Source organism: Oryctolagus cuniculus, chromosome 11, assembly GCF_964237555.1.
Source record: "Oryctolagus cuniculus chromosome 11, mOryCun1.1, whole genome shotgun sequence".
Lineage (NCBI taxonomy): Eukaryota > Metazoa > Chordata > Mammalia > Lagomorpha > Leporidae > Oryctolagus > Oryctolagus cuniculus.
The window spans coordinates 77,715,342-77,742,783 of NC_091442.1; the positions used below are offsets into that span (position 1 = coordinate 77,715,342).

The following is a 27,442-nucleotide window of genomic DNA, read 5'->3' on the forward strand; positions in this document are numbered from 1 at the left end:
TTGAACTTTTAGCTTTTATCAAGAATATAATGGTAGGGAAGGTTACTATTTCCTTAAAATTTGAAGCACGGAGTACAGAAATTAGAGCTTAGGAAAATTCAAAAGCATATGAGATAAGCAAGAGGCTTAAAGTCAATGTCCTAAAAGTACCTTTAATTTTTTTTAGTTTTTATTTATTTGAGACAGCAAGAGAGACAAACAGGTAGACAAACATGTCCTATATGTTTTTTCATTCTCAAAATGCCTATAGTAGCCAGAAACACAAACCCAGGAGCCAGGAACTCAATTCTTAATTTTTACTTTTATTTATTTGTTTCTACTTTTTAAATATTTTTCTTTTTGTTTAAAATAATTTATTGGAGAACCAGAGAGACAGACAGACATACTGACTCAGAGAGAGAGCTCCAGTCTGCTTGTTCCTTCTCTAAATGCCCACCACAGCCACGATTAGGTAAGGGCAAGGCCAAAACCAGAAGGCAGGGACTCAATTCAGGTCTACTACCTGGGTCACTACTACTACCTATAATGGGCAGAAAACTGGAAGCAGGAACAGAACCTGAGATTCAAACCCAGTTACTCCACCAATTTGGAACACAGGTATCTTAACTGCTAGGCCAAATGCCTGCCCTACTTCATTTTTAAGTGAAAGCAATATCTATGTTAGACACAACAATGAAAAATAAATGTGTATTCATAAAGTCCAAAAACAGCAGCATTTAAATGAAATAATTTAATGACATAATTTTCCACATTGCTTATAAAGAAAGAAATAATTTTAACAATACTTAATAAAAATTCTGATGCTTTTAAGGAATTTAATATATTAAATTGTTTCATTACTTTCAAAATTAAAGAAGTTAAGACTTTTTAAGGGACAGCTTTGTAGCCCAAAAATTCAATCTCCAACAAGTCACAAACAATAAAATCTTAGAAGAAAATGAAAAACTGTTTTGGTACTAAGATAAACCTATGATTTAAGAAACAATAATTAAATAATCATATGTTATAAGTGTATGAATTTTTAAGTGCATGTTTTAGGATTTTAAATTTTTCTTGTTATATGGGTCAATCCACTGATAGATCTGAAAGGTTGAGTATTTGCAAAACATTCTCAGCAAACTCAACCTCTTTTTACCCAAACCAGATGCCTTTGGGTTGCTTTCCTCTGTATGCTCATATTAAGAGACTGAGTTTGAGAAATTAACTTTGTAACACTAACCAAAAGAAAATAGAGTTATATTAATTTTGGACACAGCCTAATTCAGGGCATGAAAAGCTATTAGACATAAAGGCATTCCAAAATGATTAAAGGGGTCTAATCGTTAAGAAGATACAACAGTCCTTAATGTGTACGCACCTAATAGGAGAATACAAAAATATTTTAGAGGAATTGGGTAGAACTTCAAGGGGAAATAGATGAGTCCACTACTGCAGCTGGGAACTTCAGTATGCCTCTATCAGAAATGTACAGATTCAGCAGGCAGAAGAATCAGTAAGGACATAGTTGAACTCAACAATACCATCAGTCAAAGCATGTAACAGACATGTTTAGACTCCTTAATCCAACAAGAGCAGTATACACATTCATCCCAAGATCACATGGAAAACTCACAAATATAGGTTACATTCTGGACTGTAACATATACCTGAATAAATTTTTAAGTATAAAATAAAATACTTTCAGACCACAAGGAGTCAATAACAGAAATATAATGAGAAAAATCCTAAAAATACTTAATGATTAAACAATACCCCTCTGACGTAACTTCAAATTTTTCATTAATTCTATTTTAAACACTTTAAAATATTAACATAAATAACACATGGACCAAAAATAAATCTCAAGAAATTTTTAAATTTCTTAAATGAAATGAAAATAAAAAATGAAATTTATCAAAATATGTGGTTTGCAGAAACCGGAGTGTTCAAAAGGACATTTATAGCACTGAATTGATATATTAGGAAAGAAAAATCTAAAAGCAATCATCTAAGCTTTTGTCTTAGGATACTAGAAAAAAAGTTCAACCAAATCAAGCAACAGAAAGGGAATAATAAAAATCTCAGCAGAAATCAATGAAACTGAAAACAAGGAAGGTAATAGAGGAAGTCAATGAAATCAAAAGTTGCACCATTAAAAAAAATAAGTAAAATTCATTACAGCAAACATTATAGCCTAGCTATCTAACAAAAAAGGGGAGAGGACACAAATTACTGATATAAGAAGTGAAAAAGAAGGCATCCTTTTATACCCCATGGAAATTAAAAGGACCAGTGAAAAATGCTATGTATGAGTCTATGCCCACAGACTTAATAACCTAGATGAAATGAACTGATTCATTGAAAGATAAAAACTGCCACCATTCGCACAAAAGGAACATATAATCTGAATACATCCATACATATTAAAGAAATTGATTCAATAATAACATCCTCAAAGGGAAAGCATCAAGCTCAGATGAATTCACTGGAGAATTCCACCATGCATTGAAATTCACACCTCAGGCAGGTGCCCGCATTCATCTTACTCCGGGTCCTGCGCAGAATCAAGGTGTGAGGATTTTTTTCTCAAGTGCACAAACTGTTCTCAGCCTGAACTAAAGTCGCCCTTCTCGGCGGTACTCTTGCCTCGGAGCAGTGACCCAGGCGTTCGTGAGCCAAGGCCCTCCTGGTGACAAGGCTCGTGGGAGCGGGTCGTGGACACCGCCTTTGGCCTCACCATGAAGCGTAAGTTGGCCCCTCGGGGGACGACGTTGCCCCGGATCTCATTGTGAAGCTCCAAGTACTCATTGATGAAGTCTACGTCCTCTTCGTGTGGTAAAAACGTTCCGTTCACACTCGAACCCAACAGCAGGAGCCACAGCTCACAGAGCCACAGCTTCAAAACGCCCCCTAGAGCCAGGAGAAGCGAGTAGGAGCACCACTCCCTGCCAAAGGGCCTCGGAGCCTCCATGGTGCCTGACCAAGGAAACATTTTAACCCAATTCTCTGCATTTTGTTATAGAAGACAGAAACGAAAGGAATATATTCTAACCTATACCATGAGGACAGAATTTTCCTAATACCAAAACATGACACTATAGGAAAACTACAGATCAGTATTTCTCGTGGATGTAGACGCAAAAATTTTCAACAAAATAAAAGTAAATTTAATCCAACAATGTATAACAAGCAAGATACACCAGAACTGAGCAGTATTTATCCCAGTTACATAAGCCTGGTTCAACTGATATAATCCACCACATCAGGAGGCAAATGAAGCAAAACACATGATCCTATCAATGCAGAAAAAGCATTTGACAAGATACAACAGAGAAAAACAAAGGGCATGCCCTGCATTAAATTCCCAACTGAACTGTAAGGATACTATGGCCTGGGAAAGCAGTAGAAGATGGTCCAAGTCCTTGGGCCCCTGCACCTGCGTGAGAGACCGGGAGGAAGCTCCTGGCTCCTGGGTTTGGATCAGAGCAGCTCCAACCATTGTGGGCATCTGGGGAGTGAACCAGCGGATGGAAGACCTCTCTGTCTCTACCCCTCTTTCCCTCTGTGTAACTCTGCCTTTCAGATAAAATAAATCTTTAAAAATAGAACTAAATTTTTATCAATGTCATATAAGAGTGATTATTTCCTCTTGCACAATTAAAAGACACCAGCATTTACTGTGCAAAAGATAGCTCATCAGTAAATGACACATCCTTTCGTGTCAGAAATGACTGTGCATAATGTTTACCTACGTTACTTTGGTGAAAAGCTCAAATTCATCTAACTAAGTCTCTTTAGTTTGTTCCACACACATTCATTACCACTTACCCAGCCTGGAATTGCCTCCTCCCACCGGCTCCCTCCTCCCCACTTCCTTTTCCGGGGGAGGCACCTACAGGGTTTCTCTGCACCGCCCCTTAGATTGGCAGGTCACAGGGGCGTGTCTGCGCGTGCGCACTGGCCTTTCCTTGGTCAGGCACCATGGAGGCTCCGAAGCCCTTTGGCGGGGAGTGGTGCTCCTACTCGCTTCTCCTGGCTCTAGGGGGCGTTTTGAAGCTGTGGCTCTGTGAGCTGTGGCTCCTGCTGTTGGGTTCGAGTGTGAACGGAACGTTTTTACCACACGAAGAGGACGTAGACTTCATCAATGAGTACTTGGAGCTTCACAATGAGATCCGGGGCAACGTCGTCCCCCGAGGGGCCAACTTACGCTTCATGGTGAGGCCAAAGGCGGTGTCCACGACCCGCTCCCACGAGCCTTGTCACCAGGAGGGCCTTGGCTCACGAACGCCTGGGTCACTGCTCCGAGGCAAGAGTACCGCCGAGAAGGGCGACTTTAGTTCAGGCTGAGAACAGTTTGTGCACTTGAGAAAAAAATCCTCACACCTTGATTCTGCGCAGGACCCGGAGTAAGATGAAAGCAGGCACCAGCCTGAGGTGTGAAGTTCAAGAGGGAGCCAATTCAAGAAAATAGTATTTTATTGCAAAGGGCTGCAAAAAATAAAAACCAATCAAAAATATCAATGATGAAGAAAATATCAAAATTTGAAACGAAGACGAGATCCTTGATCAAGATTAGAGGGAGGCAGGTGAGGCTCTTCTGGGGCGGTGTTAAGTGCAAGGTCAGAGCCTATGTTTAGTTAAAATGTTTCATCTCATAGTGCCAGCTGGAGTTCCAGCTACTCTGCTACCAATCCAGCTGCTTTCTAATGGCTCCTGTGAAGGCAGGGAGTCCCGGTCCAAGTGCATGAGTCCCTGCCACCAAGTGCGAGTTCTCCATCAGCCCTGGCTGTTGCAGCCATTTGGGGAGGCAACCAGCAGGTGGAAGATCCATCTCTCTCTGGCCCTCTTTTTTATCTTTGTCATACTGCGTTTCAGATAAATACATCTTTTTAGAATTTTTTTCATTGTAAATGTTTTCACATTGATTGAACTCTTTAAAAATACTTATGGGGTAGGCATTATTGTACCTCAGGATAATCCCTGGTCTGGGCTGCCTGCATCCCCTCTCAGAGGGCCTGGTTGGGGTCCCTGCATCTCTTCTCGAGGGCCTGGTTGGGGTCCCTGCATTCCCTCTCAGAGGGCCTGGTTGGGGTCTCTGCATCCCCTCTCACAGGGCCTGGTTGGGGTTCCTGCTCTGCTTCCCATTCTGCTCCCTGCTAATGTGAGCTCTGGGAGGCCGCAGGTGACATCGCTCCAGCGCTTGGAGCTCTGCCACTTGCTGGAAGACCTTGACTGAATTCCCAGGTCCCGGCTTCCGCCTGATGCTGCCCTAGCATTTGTAGAGTTAATCAACAGATGGAAAATTCTTTCTTGCTTCCTCTGCCTTTCAAATAAGTTTAAAATCTATATTGGAAATGTTACCTGCTCAAGGATGTTAGAAAAAGTATTATTTTAGTAGTTGTCGAAATTTTGGGTGCCCAGTCCAGACTTTGCTCTTAAAAGTTGTGCCTCAGTCTACTAACCCTACTCCAGATCTTGATTTTGCATTCCCTTACAATGCTGTTGTTGCTTTTTCCTTTTTTTCTTCTTTTATTTTCATTTAACATCTCAGCAGCTAGTCCTTTGTTGGTCTAGAGTTTTCAATGTAATCATTATAACTGACTATAAAAAACAGCAAGAAAATAACTCTTCTTTTAGGCAATTAGGAGCTTCTAGTTTACATTCTAAATTATATTGAAAAGACTACTTCCCTAGACATGTGGCTGTTTCTCCTTCAGAAATAGTTCCTTAGTAAAAACTTCAGAAGTTATAAATTAAAAGCATGATGTGTTTTATGTATTTGATATGTAGGAACTGCTTTTCTAAAAAGTTGTGCCACAGGTCACTTGACTAATCCTCCGCCTGCGGCGCCGGTACCCTGGGTTCTAGTCCTGGTTGGGGTGCCGGATTCTGTCCCGGTTGCTCCTCTTCCAGTCCAGCTCTCTGCTGTGGCCCAGGAAGGCAGTGGAGGATGGCCCAAGTGCTTGGGCCCTGCACCCACATGGGAGACCAGGAGAAGCACCTGGCTCCTGGCTTCCGATCAGCACAGCACGGCCGGCCATAGTGGCCATTTGGGGGTGAACCAACGGAAGGAAGACCTTTCTCTCTGTCTCTCTCTCTCACTGTCTAACTCTGCCTGTCAAAATAAAAAAAAAAAGTTGTGCCAAATTACACAAGTATCAACTGTGTATAAGTGTTTTGCTCTCACCACATCCTTACTGGCTTGGAGCCTTTTCAATCATTTGCTAAATAAAAATTAAAAATGGTATTGTTTTAATGTTCATTTTCAAAATGCTATTTTTAGTTCTTTCATGTTCATTTTTTAATCCATTGTGTGAATACTTGTTGGATTATATGTAGTCCTGTTTGTTGAAGATAGTTTTTTTCCAAGCCAGTTTTACTCTTTTTATTTCGACCATAGAAGCTGGAGATACTTGAGAGTTTTAGCTATGTATTTCCCATGGAAGAATGTTGGATGTTGTCAATGTTGTCTCTAATCAGTTGAGATTATGCGGAATTTTCTGCCCTTACTATAGCAATGTGGTTTATCACATTTATTGATTTTCATATATTGAGCAATCTTCAAATCACAGGAACAAATCTAACTTTGGCAAGATGTATAATCCTTTTAATATATTTCTGCATTTAGTTTAGTTTTTTATATTTTTAAGGACTTTTGCTTCAATACTGTGGGTTTGTTTTCTTGTGTCTTTGCTGGCTTCAGTGTCAGGGTAATGCTGGCCTCATAGAATGAATTAGAAAGTGTTCCCTCATTTTTGCTTTTTTTTTGGGGGGGGGAGGATTTGAGAATTGATGTTAATTCCTCTTTATTTAAAAAATATATTTATTTTTATTCATTTGAAATTCAGAGAGAGAGATAGAGGATAGAGACAGAGAATCTCCCACCCACTGGTTCACACCCCAAATGCTGGCAATAGCTGGGGTGGGCCAGGCTGAAGCCAAGAACCAGGGAACTCAATCCACCTGGGTGGTAGCAGTTTAACCAATGTCATCATAGCTACTCTCAAGGTGTGAGATAGCTGGAAGCAGGAATCAGGAGCAGAGTCAGGACTCGAACATAAGCATCAAAAGTAGTGTCTTAACTGCTGAGCCAAATGCATATCCCATTTAGATTTTTTTTTTAAGTTTGGTAAAATTCACCAGTGAAGGTATCTGGTCTGTGGCCTTTATTTATTTAGAAGTATTGTTATTACTGATTCAGTCTTCTTAATAGTTATAGGTCAGTTTAGATTTGTTCTCTTCATGATTCAGTCTTGGTAGGCTGTATGTTTCTAGGAATGTATTGCTTTTATCAAGGTTATACAACTTTTTACCCACATTTCTTCTTAGCATGCTCTTATAATCCTTTTTATTTCTGTTAGAACAGTATTCGTTTCTTCATTTATGATTTTAATTGTTCTTTTATTTATTTTTCTCAATCTAGCTAAAATTTGTTATTTTTGTTGAGCTTTTTGATGAACTTAGTTCTGTAGATTTTCTCAATGTTTTTTCTGTTCTCCCTTTTATGTATGTCTGTGCTAATCTTTATTATTTCCTTAATCTGCTAAATTGGGATTTAGTTTGCTAATTTGGAATCTTTTCTCTTTTTTGAATGTAAATTATTTTTGAATTTTGAAATTAAATTTTGCACTTATGAGTCATTTCAGTATATCCCTTAAGTTTGGCTATTTTGGGTTTTCATTTTATTTTGCCTCAAGATATTTGCTCATTTCTCCAGAAGAAAAATATTTTTTCCTTGATTTATTTTTTCTTTATGAATACTAGTATTAATATTTTATTATAATTATTTATGCTTATTTGGATTTGTCAGCCCTAGTACTTACTTCTTTGTGAAGCATTGCTTCTTATAGCCCACTCCTAATTTCTGGATTCAATTTCCTCATGTTTATAGAACATACTTTAATAGCTCATTAGCAAGGGTGTGAGAATGATAAACTCAGTATTTCTGTGTATAAAATAATCTTTATGTCATATTCTCTGTTAAATAATATTGTTTTCTCTCAACATTATCTTTTGGCTCCCACTGTTGCTTTTCAGATTTCTTCTATTAGTTGAACTCAGAGGTTCCCTTAAGTCAGATCTCTGGACCAACTATCTTAATATTCCCTGTGAAGTTATTAAATATGAAAATTCTCAGTCCCTACCCCAGACCTACAGAATTCACGATCCTGGATTTGGAAGCCACCAACCAATATACTTATTGGTCCACCAGTAAACATTCTGAAGTATATTGAAGTTTGAGATCCACTGGTCTTATTGTTGCTGTTTCAAAGATGATTGATCTTTCCTTTCCAGCTACTTTAAATATTGTCTCTTTGCTATTCTTTATTTTACCATGATGGTTCTAAGTACACATTTACTTTTATTCATTCCTTTTAGGATTTTTTGTTCTTGAATCTGTGTATTCATGTCTATCATTAAACTTAAAATCATCAGCACTAGTTCATAGAGTGTTGCCTCTACCCCTTCTCTCTAGTTTGTCCTTCTTAAACTCTTGTTAGATACAGTTTGGGTTTTCTTATTCTTTTTCCTTTCAGCTCTCCCTTTCCTCCTTTACTCCACCTGTTTTACTCTGTGTACAACATTCTAAGCCATTGTTTAATAAATGCTTTTCAGTCACTAATTTTATCTTCAATTTCTTATAATATGTTCAACTAGCCCAATTATTTTAGTAATTTCCACAAATTCTTACTTTTCGCTAATTTACCCATTTCCTCCCAGTTTCCTATTTTTTCTCATGATTTCCATTTCTATATTCATTCCTTCAGCCATTTTAAAAATTGTTGTTTTAAATTTTAAAAGGGGCCGACACTGTTGCATAGGAGGTTAACCTTCTGTCTGCAGTGTGGGCATCCCATTTGTGTTCATGTCCCAGCTGTTCCCCTTCTGATCCAACTCCCTGCTGGGAGTTGGAAAACAGCAGAAGGTCCAAGTACATGAGTCCCTGTACCCATGTGGGAGACCTGGGGGAAGTTCTTTGCTCCTGGCTTCAGTCTGGCCCAGCTCCAGCCGTTGCTCTTTTGTATATATAATTTGTGACCAATGTATAGATTATAATCATTCACACATTTTGAGCATAAATTTAAATACATAAAATAAGAGTTGAAATACATAAAATACAATATATGATCGACTTAAAATGGTGACAATATGAAGAGCTATGATAGATTTAAAAAATGCAGTGATAACTGCAATATATTCATTATCTATAAAACTGTGACTTTTTACACTTTTTCTTAATTTATATAAGTTGAACAAATTTCATGTATTTCATATATACAGATTCAGGTGCATAGTGATACTTCCCATCATACCCTCCTTCCTGCTCATGCTTTCACCTCCCTCCTCCTTCCTTTTTTACTCTTTCTTTAATTTTTATAATGACATACTTTCAGTTTATTTTATAATCATAAGATTAATCCTCCACTAAGTATTCAACAAAAAGTAAAATAAGTAAATAAATAAAACTGTTCCACAACAGTAGAGACACTAGCTGTAAACAATAATCAAAAAAACTGACATAAGGACAGAGAGAGAGAGAGAGAGATCTTCCAAGTGCTCATTTAATCCCCAAATGGACAAAATAGTCAGGGCTAGGTCAGGCAAAAGTCAGGAGCCTGCAGGTCCATTTTGAGTTTTCCCCGTGGGTGTCAGGGACCCAAGTACTTGGAACATCTTCCTCGGCTTTCCTAAGCACATTAACAGAGAGCTGGATCAGAAGCAAAAAAGCCAGGACTCTAACCAGTGTTCCCATATAGGATGCCAGTGTCACAGCCTTAGGCAGCTGTGCCACAACATGAGCATCACAACCATGACTTTAAGAAACCATAAAGTTTAAGTTTAATCCTGATTTCAAAGATGTTAAATGTGAAAATATATGCATCTTTTTTAAAAAATATTTATTCATTTATTTGAAATCATAGGTACAGAGAGAGAGAAGGAGAGACAGAGAGAGAAGGAGGCGAGAGAGATCTCCCTTCCACTGGTTCATTCCACAAATGGCTGCAATAGGCTGGCGCCGCGGCTCACTAGGCTAATCCTCTGCCTGCAGCGCCGGCACCCCGGGTTCTAGTCCCGATTGGGGCGCCGGATTCTGTCCCAGTTGCTCCTCTTCCTGTCCAGCTCTCTGCTGTGGCCGAGGAAGGCAGTGGAGGATGGCCCAAGTGCTTGGGCCCTGCACCCGCATGGGAGACCAGGAGGAAGCACCTGGCTCCTGGCTTTGGATCGGCGTAGCACTAGCTGTAACGCACCGGCCATAGCAGCCACTTGGGGGGTGAACCAACAGAAAAAGGAAGACCTTTCTCTCTGTCTCTGTCTCTCTCAGTCTAACTGCCTGTCCAAAAAAAAAAAAAAAAAAAAAAATGGCTGCAATAGCTGGGGCTGGCCCAGGCCAAAGCTGGGAACAGGAAGCTTCTTCCACTTCTTCCAGGTCTCCCACATGGGAGACCTGCTTTCCCAGGTTCATTAAAAGGGGGCTGGATTGGAAGTGGAGCATCCAGAACTTGAACACGTGTTCATATGGGATACCGGCCCTGCAGTCTGTGGCTTCACCTGCTGTGCCACTGCACCAGCACCAAGATATGCATCTTAGAATTATGACCCATAGTACCAACTGAAAGAAAAGATTAATAAAACAATGTCTTTATTAAGTATGATAAAATGAAATTATAATTATGAGATGATACTTGACTGATAGTGAAGTATAGTATTCTAATCCTAAAACCAAACCACGACAGGTTTATGGCATTCTGACAGTAATTTAATTGCCAGACAAAACAAAACTCACCATATTTTGTAAGAACTTTGGTGTGTGATATCTGATTTTATGTGTTAGCTGGGCTAGTTGTGGTACCCAGTTGCAGACTACACATTGCTGTGAAGGTATATTTCAGATATGACTAATATTAAATCAGTATACCTTGAGGGAAGCAGATTACTCTTTACAAAGTGGATCAGCTTCAGCCAATCAGTTGACCTCCTGAGATCCTCTCAAAAAATTTTTTTTAAAGATTTATTTTATTTATTTGAAAGAAAGAGTTACAGAGAGAGGAGAGGCAGAGAGAGAGAGAGAGAGGTCTTCCATCCGGTGGTTCACTCCCCAGTTGGCTGCAACAGCCAGAGCTGCCCTGATCCGAAGCCAGGAGCCAGTCTTCTGGGTCTCCCACTTGTGTACAGGGGCCCCAGGACTTGGGCCATCTTCTACTGCTTTCCCAGGCCATAGCAGAAAGCTGGATTGGAAGAGGAGCAGCCAGGACTAGAACTGGCGCCCATATGCGATGCTGGCACTTCAGGCCAGGGCTTTAACCCCCTGTGCTACAGCGCCGGTCCCGATCTTCTCAATTTTTAAGAGAAAAATCTGAGGCCTCTTGACACTAGTGTTATGGCACAGCAATTTAAGCCACAGTTTGCAATGCCAACATCCCATATTGGAGCAGCGTTTCTAGTCCCAGATGCTCTGATTCTGATACAGCTACCTGTAAATGCACATGGAAAAGCAGAGGAAGATGGCCCAAGTGAATTCAGTAACTATGCCGTAATCACTCCCTCTATTTCTTCCCTGTATTCCATGAAATTCATCCACTATTACACCCTTACAGAAAGAAAAGCAAACATAAACTGAAAAAAGAAAAAACCCAAAAGCTAAATATCAACTTATAAAAATTTATCAACAATCTTAAAAAATTCTACTGTTCACATAATTGTGGCCATTATACAATAGATATTCAAGAAAATAATACAAGGTACTCTTATCTGTTATTGGGAGTTAGATTTAGTCCACCTAAATTATTTCCATATTTCTGAATATAGCATCCTAAACCACTAGGAACATATTCTAAAAAAAAAAAACCTCACATTTATACAATTCAGATATTTTGTTAAAACATCTTTTATAGGGCAATAACCTTGGATTATGTAGTAAGTATATAAAATGTACTTTATTGACAATTTTCAAAACAGTTCATTTTTCTATGAAAAACCCATTGTTATTACAACAAATTTATATAAGAAAAATTATCTGTAAGACAGTCAATCTTTATTACTTGGTAGATCAAAATTAGTTTGCATTTGGAACTCAACTTTTCTGTTAAGTTTTCATTTACTTGTTTTTCAGTCTTTCATGTATTCAACAACCATCTATTAAACACCTAGTATCTACAAATATACCCAATAGTAGAAAAGGTATACAAAGCCTACCTAGTACTTTCTTTTAAACTACTGATTGAAACAAGAATATTTATTTAGCCTCTTGGAGATACATGACAAATAAGAAACAGTGATATAATGTCTGCTCTCAAGAAGCTGATAATTTTAAACAGTCTTATGGGAGTACTTTAAAAACTTTGTAGAAAAGTAGAATTAAAAGATAAGTTTTTGGGCTGGTGTTGTTGGCACAGCAGGTAAATCTGCCACCTGTGATGCCAGTATCCCATATGGGCACTGGTTCACGTCCCAGGTGCTCCAGTTCCCATCAGGTTCCCTGATAATGGCCTGGGAAAAGCAGAAGAAGATGGCGGAAGTGCTTGGGCTTCTGCCAGCCCCGTAGGAGACCTAGATGAAGCTCCTGTCTTCAGCCTAGCTTAGTCCTAGCATTATGGCCATCTAGGGAGTGAGCCAACAGATGAAAGACACCTCTCTCTCTCTCTCTCTCTTTGCCTTTTCCCCCATCTGTAACTCTGACTTTAAAATAAGTAAATACATCTTTTTTTTAAAATAATTTCATGTTGGTGCATAAATATGGAAGTATATAATGTGTTTTTTCATAATATACATTTCCACAAGCCTTTTCAAGTATCATTCTATTAGAAAGCTTAAAGTACATGAGGCTGGCATCGTGAAGCAGCAGATTAAGCCACTCCTTGTGATGCTGGGAATCCCATTTTGTAAGATGACTTCAAGCCTAGGCTGCTCTGCTTCTGATCTAACTACCTACTAATTTTCCTGGGAAGGCAACATAAGATGGCCCAGGGGCCTTAACCCCTGCCTCATACATTAGAGACCAGGATGGAGTTCCGGGCTATCTTCAGTCTGGACCAGCCTCAGCTGTTGCAGGCATCTGGGGAGTCAATCAGTGGATGGAAGGTTCTCTTTCTCTTCCTCTTTCTTTCTGTCTGTCTCTGTCTCTTGCCCTCTCCCTCTCCTTCTCCCTCTCGCTCTTCCTCTTTCCCTCTCTCCCTCTCTCCCTCTTGCTCCCTCCCTTGGTCCCTCCCTCCCTCCCTCTTTCTCTTTTTCATTCAAATAAAATGAATAAAACTGTTTTTAAAGTATTGATTTTTTTCATTCATACACCCAGCAAATTTTTTTCATGGCCCAAAGGTTCAGTACTTATTTTAGGTGTTAGAGATAGACCAAGAAAAAAAATACCACTGGTTTGGTGAAGATTACAATGGAATAGAGCAGATTAATTTTAAAGAAATCAGTAATATAAATTCAGGTAACAATTAATGCATTAAGAATAGACTGACAGATGTGGGACATAGTGTCAACAGGGAAGATTTCACTGAGGAGAACTCTGGAGAGAACACTGCAGACAAAGGGAACAGCAAGTACAGAGGGACTGAGGAGATAGCATCCTTATCAAGCTGTTGAATGCAGCTTAATTAGGAGAGATGCTGCTGAGTTAGAAGATGCAAACAAGCAGCCAAAGTGTTCTCCACAGTCAGATTATAAAGCACCTTGTGAGCTATACTTTGTTATTTATTTATTTATTTATTTGAGAGGTAGAGTTACAGACAGTGAGAGGGAGAGACAGCGAGAAAGGTCTTCCTTCCCTTAGTTCTCTCCCCAAATGGCCGCAACAGCCAGAACGACGCCGATCCGAAGCCAGGAGCCAGGTGCTTCTTCCTGGTCTCCCACATGGGTACAGGGGCCCAAGCACTTGGGCCATCTTCAACGGGCTTTCCCAGACCACAGCAGAGAACTGGATTGGAAGAGGAGCAGCCAGGACTTAAACCAGCGCCCACGTGGCAGAGGATTAACCTAATGCACCACGGCACCGGCCACAGTGAGCTATACTTTGGACTCCAGATATGACATTACCTGTGATGAGTGTCCTCTGAATGATTTTGAGGAGAGAGAAGAGCTTATGTTGTATCTAAGTTTTCTGTACAAAAATCAATTCCAGTGAAATAATAATGGATGCAAAGAAACAAAGTAGAAGGGATATTGGCTCTAACTAGGATGTTGGTTATCCATAGAATGGGAAAAAGTACTTGGATTCAGGATTTATTATAAACAGGAGCTATAAATAAAGTAAATGTGATGAGTCAGGGAAAAATTCAGTAACTAGATATTTAAATGAAATGTTTCAAGGAATAAGAGGGTATGATGGTTAATATTATATGTCAATTTAGGTATACCATGGTAACCAGTTGTTTGGTTTCCAGTTCCTTAAATGCCCTCTCCCACTTTCTCCCCATATACAGGTAATTGTATGATATACATATATAGAGATGTATACATATATATATATACACACATATATCACATATTTTTATATCTGTATACACACATAAACTTATGTCTTTGGACTATGTACAAGGGTTCTTCAGATGTTCATGGAAAATGTATATTATGAAAAAATTATAGATTCCAAAAAATTTTGTACCAAAATCAATGTATCTTTTAATGACATTTTCCACAAACTTTCAGAAGTATCTTTCTGTGTAATTCTAAAGTAGTCTATAATAGAAACTCTGCTTTGGAGATAGTAGGCCACCAGAAATATTTTCCTTATTATCCACTAGAATTGTCAATAAGATCCTTGCATTTTCTCATTTTACTGTCTAATTTTGTTTTCTATTAAAAAGCAAAAAGTGCCTTCATCAACATGGAGTTCTTCAATTTTGGTTTGTTACTGGCAAACTTAATAGACTATGGCTGAATATTCAGTACATGTAAATATCTATCCTCTTGAATTAAATGACATTTCAAGCAACTTAAATCATTAAGTAAAAGTATTTAATTGAAAGATATAAATACTGAGAAAATATCATTTAAAACCATGAAAAAATACTACTTGACTACTGACAAAATTATACCTGATATAGTAGACTTAAAATCAAATAAAAATAGATTTTTTTATCTAGGCAGTGAATAAGAAAACAGAAGTGAATTACTAAATGTCTGACGAGGTGCCGGTTTAGGATCACAGAATGTCACCAAATAGACAGATTCCCTTATTCTTTCTCTCTTCCCAGTCTCTAAGGAAAAGAGCAACGTGGTGCTGCAGTTTATCTGAAACAACAGAAAAGCTGCACATGGAAGCTGAGTCCAGCTAACACACAATGCTTTGCACAGGCCTGGGCCCACTGGCAGCATTCAGTTCACCTTGCTCTTTGCCTAACCCTGTGCAGCCTGCACGTCGTCAGGGGGACGACCACCCGGGCGCCCCCCGCAGGAAGTCCTCATCTCAGCCACAGAAAGCACTTGAAGCTCTGCCCCAGAGGGCTCTCAGGGCTTTCCTTCTGTCGCCCTGGGCTTTGCTGCCAACAAATCCGGGTGGTGTCTCCCTCCCTCGGAGACCCAGCCTGCCTGCGGGGCGTCCCCGCGCTGGGCTCGAGCCTGGGCAGGAGGATGGAGCCCAGGGAGACAGAGCGTGGTCCCCGGGGCGGGGAAAAGGCACTGCCGAGCCGTTAACCGGCCCGCGCAGCGTGGGCACCCTCCGCGTCTTTCCATGTCTCCGAAGAGGAAATTGAGTTGCCTGTGGACCTTAGGTCTGTATCTGGTAACCACTGAATCTCTCAAAGTCCCATCTATCACAGACCCTCACTTTATAGACGAGTGCGTCAAAACCCACAACGAATGGCGCGGCAAAGTCAGCCCCCCTGCGGCCGACATGAAATTCATGGTAAGGAAAGAACTGGCGCTGATCGCCCTTGTCTCTGGTTTATCCTAAGGTATCTGGGAGACCCATGCATTTGAATTAAATCAGTTAAAAACAATCACACCTTGGCTGGGCTGTCTCCTCCAAGGTCATGGTGGAAGGGAAGAGAGAGGGGAGAACTCCAAGTTGTTGGCTGCCTGGACTGAGCTCCATGGGGAACAGAAGGGAAGATATCCGGGTTTGGAAGTTGCTTGATTTTCATTGCTAAGGTTTATAGCCACATTGCATAGATTTGTTCGTTGTTTTTCTGGAATTTCCCATACTGTACACACAAAATACTTTATATTTAAAAAAATAGCAGAGGGATACAAGACTTAGTGCTACACAGAAGAAACTCATTTCACCAGTAAATGCACATAGAGAAGAAGTGAATGACTGGAGAAAAATATTCCCCATAAATGGAAACTAAAAGCAGGCAGGAATGACTATACTTGTATAAAACAGACTTTAAGTCAAAAACTGGAAAAAGTGATAAAAATGTCCATTAGATTATGATAAAGGAGCAACTTAATAAGATGCAAGGGCACTTACAGACATAGGCAAATGAAAGAGAAATAAAATATTATTGAAATTAATAAAGATATAGGGAGATTCAAGATGGCTGTATACAGACATCTAGTATTTGCCTCCTTCTCCACCAAGAGACTCCAAAGCAGCTATGACTAGAGATGAGTGCTGCAGGAAGAGTGCCAGAGGCAGTAGCAGAGAAGTAGGAGTACAAGGGAACATCTATAACAGGCACAGCAGCTTGGAGAGGGGAGAAAAGGAAAAATGCCAATCCTGCTGGTGTCTGAGCAGCCGGGCATGGGCATTCCCTATTCTGGGGCGAGGTGGGCAGGAGAGCATAGGCAGAGCCATCTGTGTGGACCTCTCACCCAGGTGACTCTCCCCGGAGAGGTATCCAGCTGTGACATATCAATGGCTCATTGAGGAGTGCTCCTGGGACATTTCAGAGTTCCTGGACTTCAGAGGGGAACCACTCCTCAGAACAGGGATGATTGCAGGGAGATGCCATATTGAGAGGGGATCTGCCCACAAGAAACTCTTGCCTGTGTTCTTTCCAGAGGCCTCCCTGGATTTTCCAGAGACATCCCTGGATTCTAACTAGGGAAGATTGAGCCCCACATGTCCACTGGGTACAGCAGGGAAGCTGAAACCCCAGGGCCCAGGCACACACAGAACTCTGTGCTGTGACAGTGAGGCCACAGCAGATGTAATAGCACCAAGGACTTGCCTCTGACCACATGAAACAGCACAGGTTGAAGCTGGGTTCCTGTGCACCCACCTAGTCAGACTGCAATGACTCTCAAAGTGCATATGGAGGACACATTAGAAAGTGAGTCAGTGCATTGGATTGTGCACACATCTGGGTGGGTGAAGTTTGTTGGCACTGTGAGCTCACTATGAGCTGTGAATCAGCTACTTCACCTTGACACAGAGAAAGCTAGGACAATGAACACACCAACTTCCTCTTCCCCAGTGGTTGTAGCCAGAAGTGCCCCATCATGCCTATCTCACTGTCACTCTGGACTCTTAACCCCAGCTACAAACAGAGGTTGGATTACCCTGGTCCCACCCGGAACATACTCCTTGAGCTCAGGTACTCCTTAAATCTGTCTGGCCCAGAATACCTCACTATCCAGGAATCCCAATAGGGCTTTAAGTACTGAGTTGAACACCATTAATACGATGATCTGCTGGATTCTCTGGTCTAGAGTACCTGTGGTTGGCCTAGACCTAGCAAGGGTCTCAGGGCCCTGAGCTCCAGCCCCACCCTCAGAAGCTGCCAAGGTTTGGATACTGTTGTACACTCAATGCTTGAACCTAAAGTAGCTGCACAGAGCATGGCCTTAGACCATTTGGCCTGCTAGTACAGAGCCAGTCACTCACATGTCTAACCACTCTCAGACCAAATCTGAGGTCCCAGATCTTCTATCCAGCATTACTGCAATTCTTGACACTCTGGATCTAGGAAATAGCTAGGAGTCTCTAAATCCACCAGCTCCTGTAGCCAGTACTGTCTTCACATCTCCACTGCCTAACTTAGATACAGGCTTGGAATCTACGTGTCAGGTACACCCACCACACCAGCAAGACTAGCTCCCAGCTCCTGAGAAACTCATCACACCAGTTTGTCCATGGAGAGATGTTTGAAGACCTGTGTACTAGTAATCTCAGTGACTGCACTGACCCAGAGGAATAGCCCAGATCCCTACAATGGCTAACATCAACTACAGCAAATGAAGGCATAGGGAGACTCCATTGCAGAAATTAAGTGGAACTAAAGATGAAGCAATACCCAGAGGTGCATCTCCAGGTATAAAGCCTACAATCAACAGAAACCATCCTCCTTAAGTGAACAAGATATTCCACAGATGCGTAAAAATCAATCTAGAAACACAAGAAACATGTACATGGAAGGCCATGTGACTCCCCTAATGGTACATAATGCATTAACAGTGGATTGTAAAGAAAGGATATTGATGAAATGCTTTGAAAAGAATTCAAAAGCATGGTCATAAGATTATTTTTAAAAATGCAGAGAGGGTCTGGCACTGTGGTATGGTGGATAAAGCAGGCACTGCAGCATGGTGGGTAAAGCCACTGCCGGTGGTGCTGGCATCTGATATGGGCACCGGTTCAATGCTTGGCTGTTCCACTTATGATCCAGCTCCCTGTTATTGTGCCTGGAAAAGCATCAGAGGATTGCTCAAGTACTTAGGGCCCTGTCAACCATGTGGGAAGCTCAGAGGAAGCTTTTGTCTCCTGGCTTCAGATGGGCCCAGCTCTGACAACTGTGGCCATTTGGGGAGTGGACCAGCAGATGAAAGAGCTCTCTCTGTTTCTGCCTCTATCTGTGTGGGTAGATCAGCCTTTTAAATGAATTTTAAAAATCTCAAAAAAGAGGCCAGCGCTGTGGCACTGCCTGAAGCGCCGGCATCCCATATGGGATGTCCCGGCTGCTTCACTTCCAATCCAGCTCTCTGCTATGGCCTAGGAAAACAGTTGAAGATGGCCCAAATCCTTGGGCCCCTGCACCTACATGGGAGAACCAGAAGAAGCTCCCAGCTCCTGGTTTCAGATCAGCTCAGCTCTGGCCATTGTGGCCATTTGGGGAGTGAACCAGTGGATGGAAGACCTCTCTCTCTTTCTCTGCCTCTTTTTTCTCTCTCTGTGTAACTCTGACCTTCAAATAAATTAATTAATTAAAAAAAAAAAAAAGGTGAAAGCAGAAAAACCCCTAGTGAAAGAACAAAGAAGACTCAAAAGAAACCATCAGAATAATTTATGAGAAAATGGCCATATCATGTCATTACTTGCCAATAATAACCTTGAATGTGAATGGACTGAATTCACCAATTAAGAGTTGCTGACCAGTTCAATGGCTAAAAATAAGACCCAACTATATTTTGCCCACAAGAAACACAGTTCACCAGTAGAACTACACACAGACTGAAAATGAATGCATGAAAAAAGATAACCCATGTGAAGCAGGATGCACAGCAGACTCATAGAATGGAAAATGCCCTAAACAGCACTCTGGCCTCAGAATCAGCCCTTAAGGCATTCGGATCTGGCTAAAAAGCCCATGAGAGTTTCTAAGGCATGGAAAGCCAAGACACTGTGGCAAAAAATGACCTAAATGAAAGATCTCTGTGAGTGAGATCCCAGCGGAAAGAACGGGCCATCAAAGAAGGAGGTACCTTTCTCTGAAGGGAGGAGAGAACTTCCATTTTGACTATGACCTTGTCTAAATAAGGTCAGAGTTTGTGAACTCAAGGGGCTTCCATAGCCTTGGCAGCTCATGACAAGAGCCTCGGGTGATTACTGATGTCATAAGAGTGTCAATTGTTAAATCAACAACAGGAGTCACTGTGCACTTACTCCTCATGTAGGATCTCTGTCCTTAATGTGTTGTACTATGCGAATCAATGGTAAAACCAGTATTCAAACATTACTTTATAGTTTGTGTGTCTGTGTGGGTGCAATCTGTTGAAATCTTTATTTAGTATATACTAAGTTGATCTTTTTTATATAAAGATAATTAAAAATGAATCTTAATGAAGAATGGGGTGGGAGAAGGAGTAGGAGATGGGATGGTTTGTGGGTAGGAGGGTTGTTATGGGGGGAAAGCTGCTATAATCCAAAAGCTGTACTTTCAACATTTATATTTATTAAATAAAATTTTTCTAAAAACAAAAAAGATATCCCATGCAAGTAGAAATCAAAAGGGAGGAAGAGTAATTATCTTCATATCAGAGCAAATGGACTTTAAGGCAAAAACTGTTATAGGAGACAAAGAATGTCATTATGTGTTAATAAGGGATCAATTCACAAGAATATGTAACTATAATAAATGTATATGTATCCAATTCAAATTACCCACTTTTATAAAACAAATGTTAATAATGTTTCTGAAGGGAGACATAAGGTCCAGTACAATAGCACCAGGGAATTTCAACATGTTACTTTCATCAACAAATAGATCAAGTAGTAAAATTCCGCAGCAACAAAAAAGTGAGGCTAATCTATGCTATAGACCAAATGGACATAATAGAAATCTACAGAACAGTCCATCCCACTGCTGTAGAACACACTCTTTTCATCATTGTATGGTAAATTCTGTTGGAAATATCATACACCAAGCAATAAAACAAGTCTCCACAAATTTTTTTTAAAACTTGAAATCACATACTTTTTCTGACCACAATGGAATAAGAATAGAAAAAAGCTGGAAATAATCAAAAGAACCTCTAGAAAATATACAAACACTAGGAGTCTGAATAACATGCTCCTGAATGATCAATGAGTCATAGAAAAAATAAAAACATTCATTTACATGACTGAAAATGAATTATATAGGATATAGCAAAAGCAGTGTTTAGAGAAAAGTTTATAGCAATAAATGCTTACATCAAAAATTTTGAAAGGTATCGAATAGATCATCTGAGAATACATTTCAAGTACCTAGAAAAATAAGAACAAACCAAACCTGAAATTAGTAGAAGGTAAGAAACAACTAACTCAGGAAAAAATTAACAAAATATACATTTTAAAACTATATAAAAGATAAGTGAAATGAAATGTTTGTTTTTGAAAAAAGAAAGTGGATAAACCATTGGCCCAAACTAACCAAGAATGAAAGGAACAAAATTAAAATTAATAATGTCACAGATGAAAAGGAGTTGTGATAAATTACACCACAGAAATATAAACAATCATTAGGAATTACTGCAAGCAGCCATATCCCATCAAATTTGAAAAATGGAAAGCTTTCCAGATGCATTTAATTTACCAAAATTAAGGCATGACCATACAAATATTCAATTTTGAGACTGAATCAGTAATAAAGAGCCTGTCAACAAAGAAAATCCCAGGCTTGGATGGTTTCACTGTTGATTTCTGCCAAATCTTTAAAGAACTAATTCAAATTCTTCTCAAACTATTCAAAAGAACAGAATGGGATGGGATCCTCCAAAAGTAATTCTATGAGGCCAGCATTACATTATTTCCAAAACCAGGAAAGATACAACAAAGGAAAAGAACTATAAACCTGAAAATATAGATGCAAAAACCATCAACAAAATAATACCTAATGGAATCCAACAAATCCAACAACATGTCAAAAAGATCACTCACTTAGACCAAGTGAGGTTTATCCCTCATATTCAGGGATGATTCAACATACACAAATTAATAAATGTGTTAATCACATTAAAATTAAGGAATAAGAACCAATAGATGCAGAGAAAGCATTTGATAAAATACAACATTCTTTCATGATAAATACCTTAATCAAATTGGATATAGAAGAAACATATCTCTACGCAATCAAGGAAATATATGAGACCCACAGCCAGCATCACATTGAAAGGGGAGAACATCCACAACCAAAGAGTTCCCTATTATCATTACTATTAAGTATAGTTCTAGTTTTATCTAGAGCCATCGGACAAGAAAAAGAAATTAAAGGAATACAAATGGGAAAGGAGGAAGTCAAATTATCTCTGTAGCAGGTAACATAAGCCTATACATAGGAGAATCAAAAGACTCCACAGAGAGATATTGGAACTCATAGGGAAGTCTGGAAAAGTCAACACACAGAAATCAATAGCATTTGTATACATGCATAATGCAATGGCTGAGAAAGAACTATAAGATCAGTCACATTCACAATAGCTATAAAAAATTAAATAGCTTTGGATAAATTTAGTCAAGGATGTGAAAGATCTCCACAGTGAAAATTAAGGGAACAAACAGATGAAGGCACACAAAATGGAGAAATCTTCCATGTTCATGGATTGGAAGAATGAATATCATCAAAATGTCCAAACTACCCAAAGCAATTTCCAGATACAGTGCAATCTCAATCAAAATTCCAAAGACATTCTTTTCAGAACTAGGAAAAAATAACCCTAAAATTCATACGAAATGACAAGAGATTGCAAAAAAAAACTAAAGCAATTCTAATCAATAAAAGTAAAGCTGTGGTGTAGTGAGGAAAGCCGCTGCCTGCAGTGTCAGCATCCCATTTGGGCACCGGTTTGTGTCCTGGCTGCTCCACTTCCAATTCATCTCTCTGCTGTGGCCTGGGAAAGTGATGGAGGATGCAGGTTCTTGAGCACCTGCACCCGTGTGGGAGACCTGGAAGAAGCTCTTGGCTCCTAGCTTCAGATCAGCGCAGCTCCAGCCATTGCAGCCAGTTGGGGAATATTCCAGTGGATGGAAGACCTCTGTCTCTGCCTCTTCTTCTCTCTCTGAGTAACTCTAACTTTCAAGTAAAATAAATAAATCTTTAAAAGAAAAAAAAGTAAAGCTGGAGATATCACAATACCAGATTTCAGACGTAGTAAAGTGCAGTTATAATCAAAACAGCCTTATACAGGCACAAAGATAGGCATGTGGACCAATGGAACATATTAAAGACTCCAGAAATTAGCCTGCACATCTATAACCAATTAATCATTGACAAATAAGCTAAAATCACTAGAGAAAGGACATTTCCCAACAAATAGTGTTGGGAAAATTGGATCTCTACATACAGAAGTATGAAAAACAAGATCATTCTCTTACGCCCTATACAAAAATCATCTCACAATGGATCAAGGATCTAAACCTAAGACCTGAAACCTTCAAATTTCTAGAAGAAAACAGAGAGGACACACTGCAAGGTATTGGCATAGGCAAGGCCTTCTTGAATAAGGCTTCAGAAGTATAGCAATATATGCCAAAACAGACAAATAAGATTACATAAAGCAAAGAAGCTCCTGCATAGCAAAGGAAACACTGAACAAAGAGGCAACTGATAGAATGGGAGACAATATTTGCAAACTATATATCTCATTAAGGAATATTATCCAGAGTATATAAGAAGCCAAGAAACTCAACAAGAAAACCTAGAGTCCAATGAAAATGGGATAAAGATTTAAACAGACATTTTCAAAGGTTCAAATACAAATGATCAACAGATACATGAAAAGATGCTCAGATCACTTGCCATCAGGGAAGTGGAAATAAAGACCACAGTGAGGTTTCACCACAACCCAGTTAGAAGACTGTCATCCAAAAATGGACAAATAACAAATTCTGGTGAAGCTGTGAAGAATAGTTACCCTAATACGTTGTTGGTGGGAATGTAGACTAGTACATTCATCATGGATGATATTGTGGAGATTCCTCAGAAATCTGAAAATAGTTCTAATGTATGACCCAACCATTCCATGTGGGAATTTACCCAAAGGAAATGAAATAAGCACATGAGAGAGTTTTCTCTACCCTCATGTTTATAGCAGCTCAACTCCAGTAGTAAGATATGGAATCTACCCAGATGTCCAGCAACCAATGACTGGATAAAGAAATTGTGATATATATATCCATGATGGAATACTACTAAACTATAAAAAAGAATGAAACTCTATTTTTTCCAACAAAATGGATGCAACAGAAGACCATTATGCTTAGTGAAATAAGTTAGTCCTTAAAAGGCAACTATCATGTATTTTCTTTGAATTTCCATTTCAGTTTTGTAATCTATATGCACAAAATGCTTCCTTGATTTTTATTACAGATGAATTCAATATCAAGATCAATATTCTTTGCAACATTGAATCTTCTGATCCATAATCATTTAGTATCTCTCCATTTACTTAAGTCTTCTAAATTTCTTTTCAGTGACATTTCACAGGTTTAGAGCAGAGATTTCGAGCATCACTTATTGGACTTATTTATAAATACTTGATATTTGTGAAGCTATTTATTCTGTACATGGAAATAAAATTGACTTTTGTGTATTTTCCTTATATCGGGAAACTTGGATAATTTTGTTTATTTTTGTGGTTATATCTGCATGTTCTACAGACCTAGTCATGTCATCTGTTGATCATCTGTCTAACGATAGATTCCAATTATTACACATTTTATAACTCATATATTTACAACATATAAATTTCATTATGCTATGTACTCTATAGTATAAGGTTAAATAGAAACAATGTGGGCAGACATGTTGGTTTGTTTTCAATCTTGGAGAAAAATTTTACTATTCCACCATTATATATTAATTTATGTTTTAGAGTGTTTTGAGGGGACATTATTGACCAAATTAAGGAAATTCCTTTTAATTCCTAGTTTTCCCATTGTTAATAATCAGTAAATATTCATCCTTTACTTATGGTAAATATGCATGACCTCATGAGTTACTAGACTTTGAAATGAAATTACTATGTTAAGCACATTCATACTTATTTGTTGAATGTCTCAAATATATCGGGACATCTGCTACATACTGAAAATACAAAGATGACTGCCATTGAATGAGAAGTGTTTCTAAAATAGAACAAAAAGAAATGAATGTGAATATTATAATGCCAAAGAAAAACTGTACTTTATTTAAGTAATTTAAACAAAATTTATTACAATCATTAGAATGATTTTTATGTAAATAAACTTGCAAAATTAAATTTAAATTATTCTTATCTTTCAGATTTGGGATGACGGTTTGGCAAGGGTGGCTAAAGCATGGGCAGAAACATGCCAATTTAAACACAACACCTGTTTACAAATGCCATTTGATTGCAGTGAAGATTATCAGTTTCTTGGAGAAAATATCTGGTTAGGTGCATTAAAAATATTTTCACCAAGGGATGCTATTGTTGCTTGGTATAATGAAACAGAGTTTTATAATTATGATACTCTATCATGTACTAAAGTTTGTGGCCATTACACACAGGTAAGAACTTCAGATCTTACTAATTAGTCCTTATTTGTGCACATTTCAGTTACAAGGAAAATTTTTTTAGTATTTTCTTTGAATTTCTTTTGGATTTCTGAAGCTTCACCAACATTTGAGGGATATTTCCACTAGAAAAAAATTATATGTAGTGACATTTTCTGAACTTTAAATATCTTACTCCACTGTTTCTTTTTTTTTACATTGCTTCCAACAGGAAATCTACTGTAATCCTCTTATATTTATTCCTCTGTATGTATTATGTGGTTTTTTCAAACTGCCTTTTTTCATTGTTTTATTTACATATAATATTTGTACTTATATTTGGGGTATAATATTGTAATTCAATATAAGAAATATTATATAATTACCAAATTATAATTTGATGTATAAATGAATATATTCAATATTGTGTAATTATCAAATCATCACAATTAGCATTTATATATCCTAAAACATATTTTCTATTTCTTGGGAACCTGTGAGTTATTTTTAAATGCATGGTTAATGTTGTCCACCATAGTTACTCTATGGTGCTATAGAGCATGAAGACTACCTCCTGTCCTTTAACTGTATTATGATACACACTAAGCACTCTCAGTATACTCCTTCACACCTTCCCTAAGTATCCTCTACTAATTAGTATTATACTCTCTCATCCCATGTGATCAACATTTTTAGCTTTCACAGATGAATGAGAATATATGGGAGTTTTCTGTGCCTGGCTTATTTCACTTAATGTCATCCAGTTCCATCCATGTTTGTTGAAGATGACAAGATTTCATCTATTTTATGTTTGAATAGTATTGAATTTTTGTATATGTATCACATTTTATGTATTAGTTCAACAACTTTTGGACATTTAGATTGTTCCCATATATTGGGTATTGTGAATTGTGCTGCAGTCAACATGGGAATGCATATGTGACTGATGAAAGTAGATCTTCATGTCTTGTTCTAGGTCTACAGGAAACACTTTCAGCTTCTCCCCTTTTAGCATGATCTATGTCTTTGTCATGTTCTCATGTAATCCTTATTGTGTTGAGATATGTTTCTTCTTTTTTTTAGAAAATGTATTTTATTTATTTTTTTAAGATTTATTTATTTATTCAAAAGTCAGAGCTACACAGAGAGAGGAGAGGCAGAGAGAGAGAGGTCTTCCATCCAATGGTTCATTCCCCAGATGGCTGCAATGGCTGGAGCTGCACCAATCCGAAGCCAGGAGCCAAGAGCTTCTTCCGGGTCTCCCACGTGGTGCAGGGGCCCAAGCACTTGGGCCATCCTCCACTGACTTCCCCAGGCCACAGCAGAGAGCTGGATCGGAAGTGGAGCAGCTGGGACTAGAACCAGTGCCCATATGGGATGCTGGCGCTTCAGGCCAGGGCATTAACCCCCTGTGCCACAGCACAGGCGCCAAGAGATATGTTTCTTCTATACCTAATTTGTTGAAGGTTTCCATCATGAAAGTCTATTTTCATTTAATTTTTTCCTACATCCATTGAGATAATCATAGGATTTTTGACCTTCAATATGTTGATTGCTCTATTACATTATTGATTTGTAAATGTTGAGAGATATTTGAATCTCTTGTATAAATCACACAGGATAATAGCATGTAATCATTTTGGTGTGCTATTGTATTTGGCTTGACACCATTTTGTTGAGAATTTTTACATCAATGCTCATTGAGGATACTGATCTGTAGTCTTTATTTTGTCTTTGGTTTTGATATTTGGGTAATGCTGATTTCACAGAATGAGTCTGACAGTGTCCTTTTAAATTTTTGGAACGAAAATTGAGAAGAGCTGATATTAGTATTTCCTTAAATGTTTTGTAAAATTGAGCAGTGAAATTAATTTGGTCTCAGTCTTTCTTTGTTAAGAGACATTTTTTCCCCAGACATCTTATTTAAGGTATACAAACTTCATGCATTTCATAAATACAACTTTAGGAACACAGTGATTGTAGTCTTCCCATTGTACCCACCCTCCCAACCCCATTCCCACCCTTCTTCCTCCTCCCTCTCCTATTCCCATTCTTCTTTTTCACTAAGATCTTCTTTCAATTAACTTTATACACAGAAGATTAATGCTATATTATTATTTCAACAAATAGTATGAAAAAACAAACTGTTCCTTAACAATTTATTGATTTCTCTTTTGATTTCTTCTATGACCCACTGTCCATTCAGGAAACTGAACAGTCTCTATGTGTTTCCATATATTCTTGAGACTCTCAAGTCATTGATCTCCAGCTTTATTCCATTGTGGCCAGAGAAGATGCATGGTATCATTTTTGATTCCTTCGAATTTGCTGAGACTTGTTTCATGACCTGGCCTGTGGTCTATCTT

At 38.8% G+C, this 27,442-nt stretch overlaps 1 protein-coding gene across 5 annotated transcripts in view; it reads left to right on the forward strand.

Annotated features, from left to right (window-relative positions):
• Positions 1-3,927: 3,927 nt before the first annotated feature.
• Positions 3,928-27,442, forward strand: part of LOC100355280 (GLIPR1-like protein 1) — a 49,530-nt gene continuing 26,015 nt past the window's right edge. For 3 of the 5 annotated variants that reach the window (XM_070051469.1, XM_070051470.1, XM_070051472.1), the window contains exons 1-2: positions 3,928-4,194; positions 24,846-25,091. In XM_070051469.1, coding sequence (XP_069907570.1) covers positions 3,961-4,194; positions 24,846-25,091 — 480 coding nt within the window. In that variant the 5' untranslated portion in view covers positions 3,928-3,960. Of the gene's footprint in view, positions 4,195-15,544; positions 15,827-24,845; positions 25,092-27,442 lie in introns of those variants that run through there. The other 2 variants (XM_070051468.1, XM_070051471.1) reach the window with 2 other exon arrangements.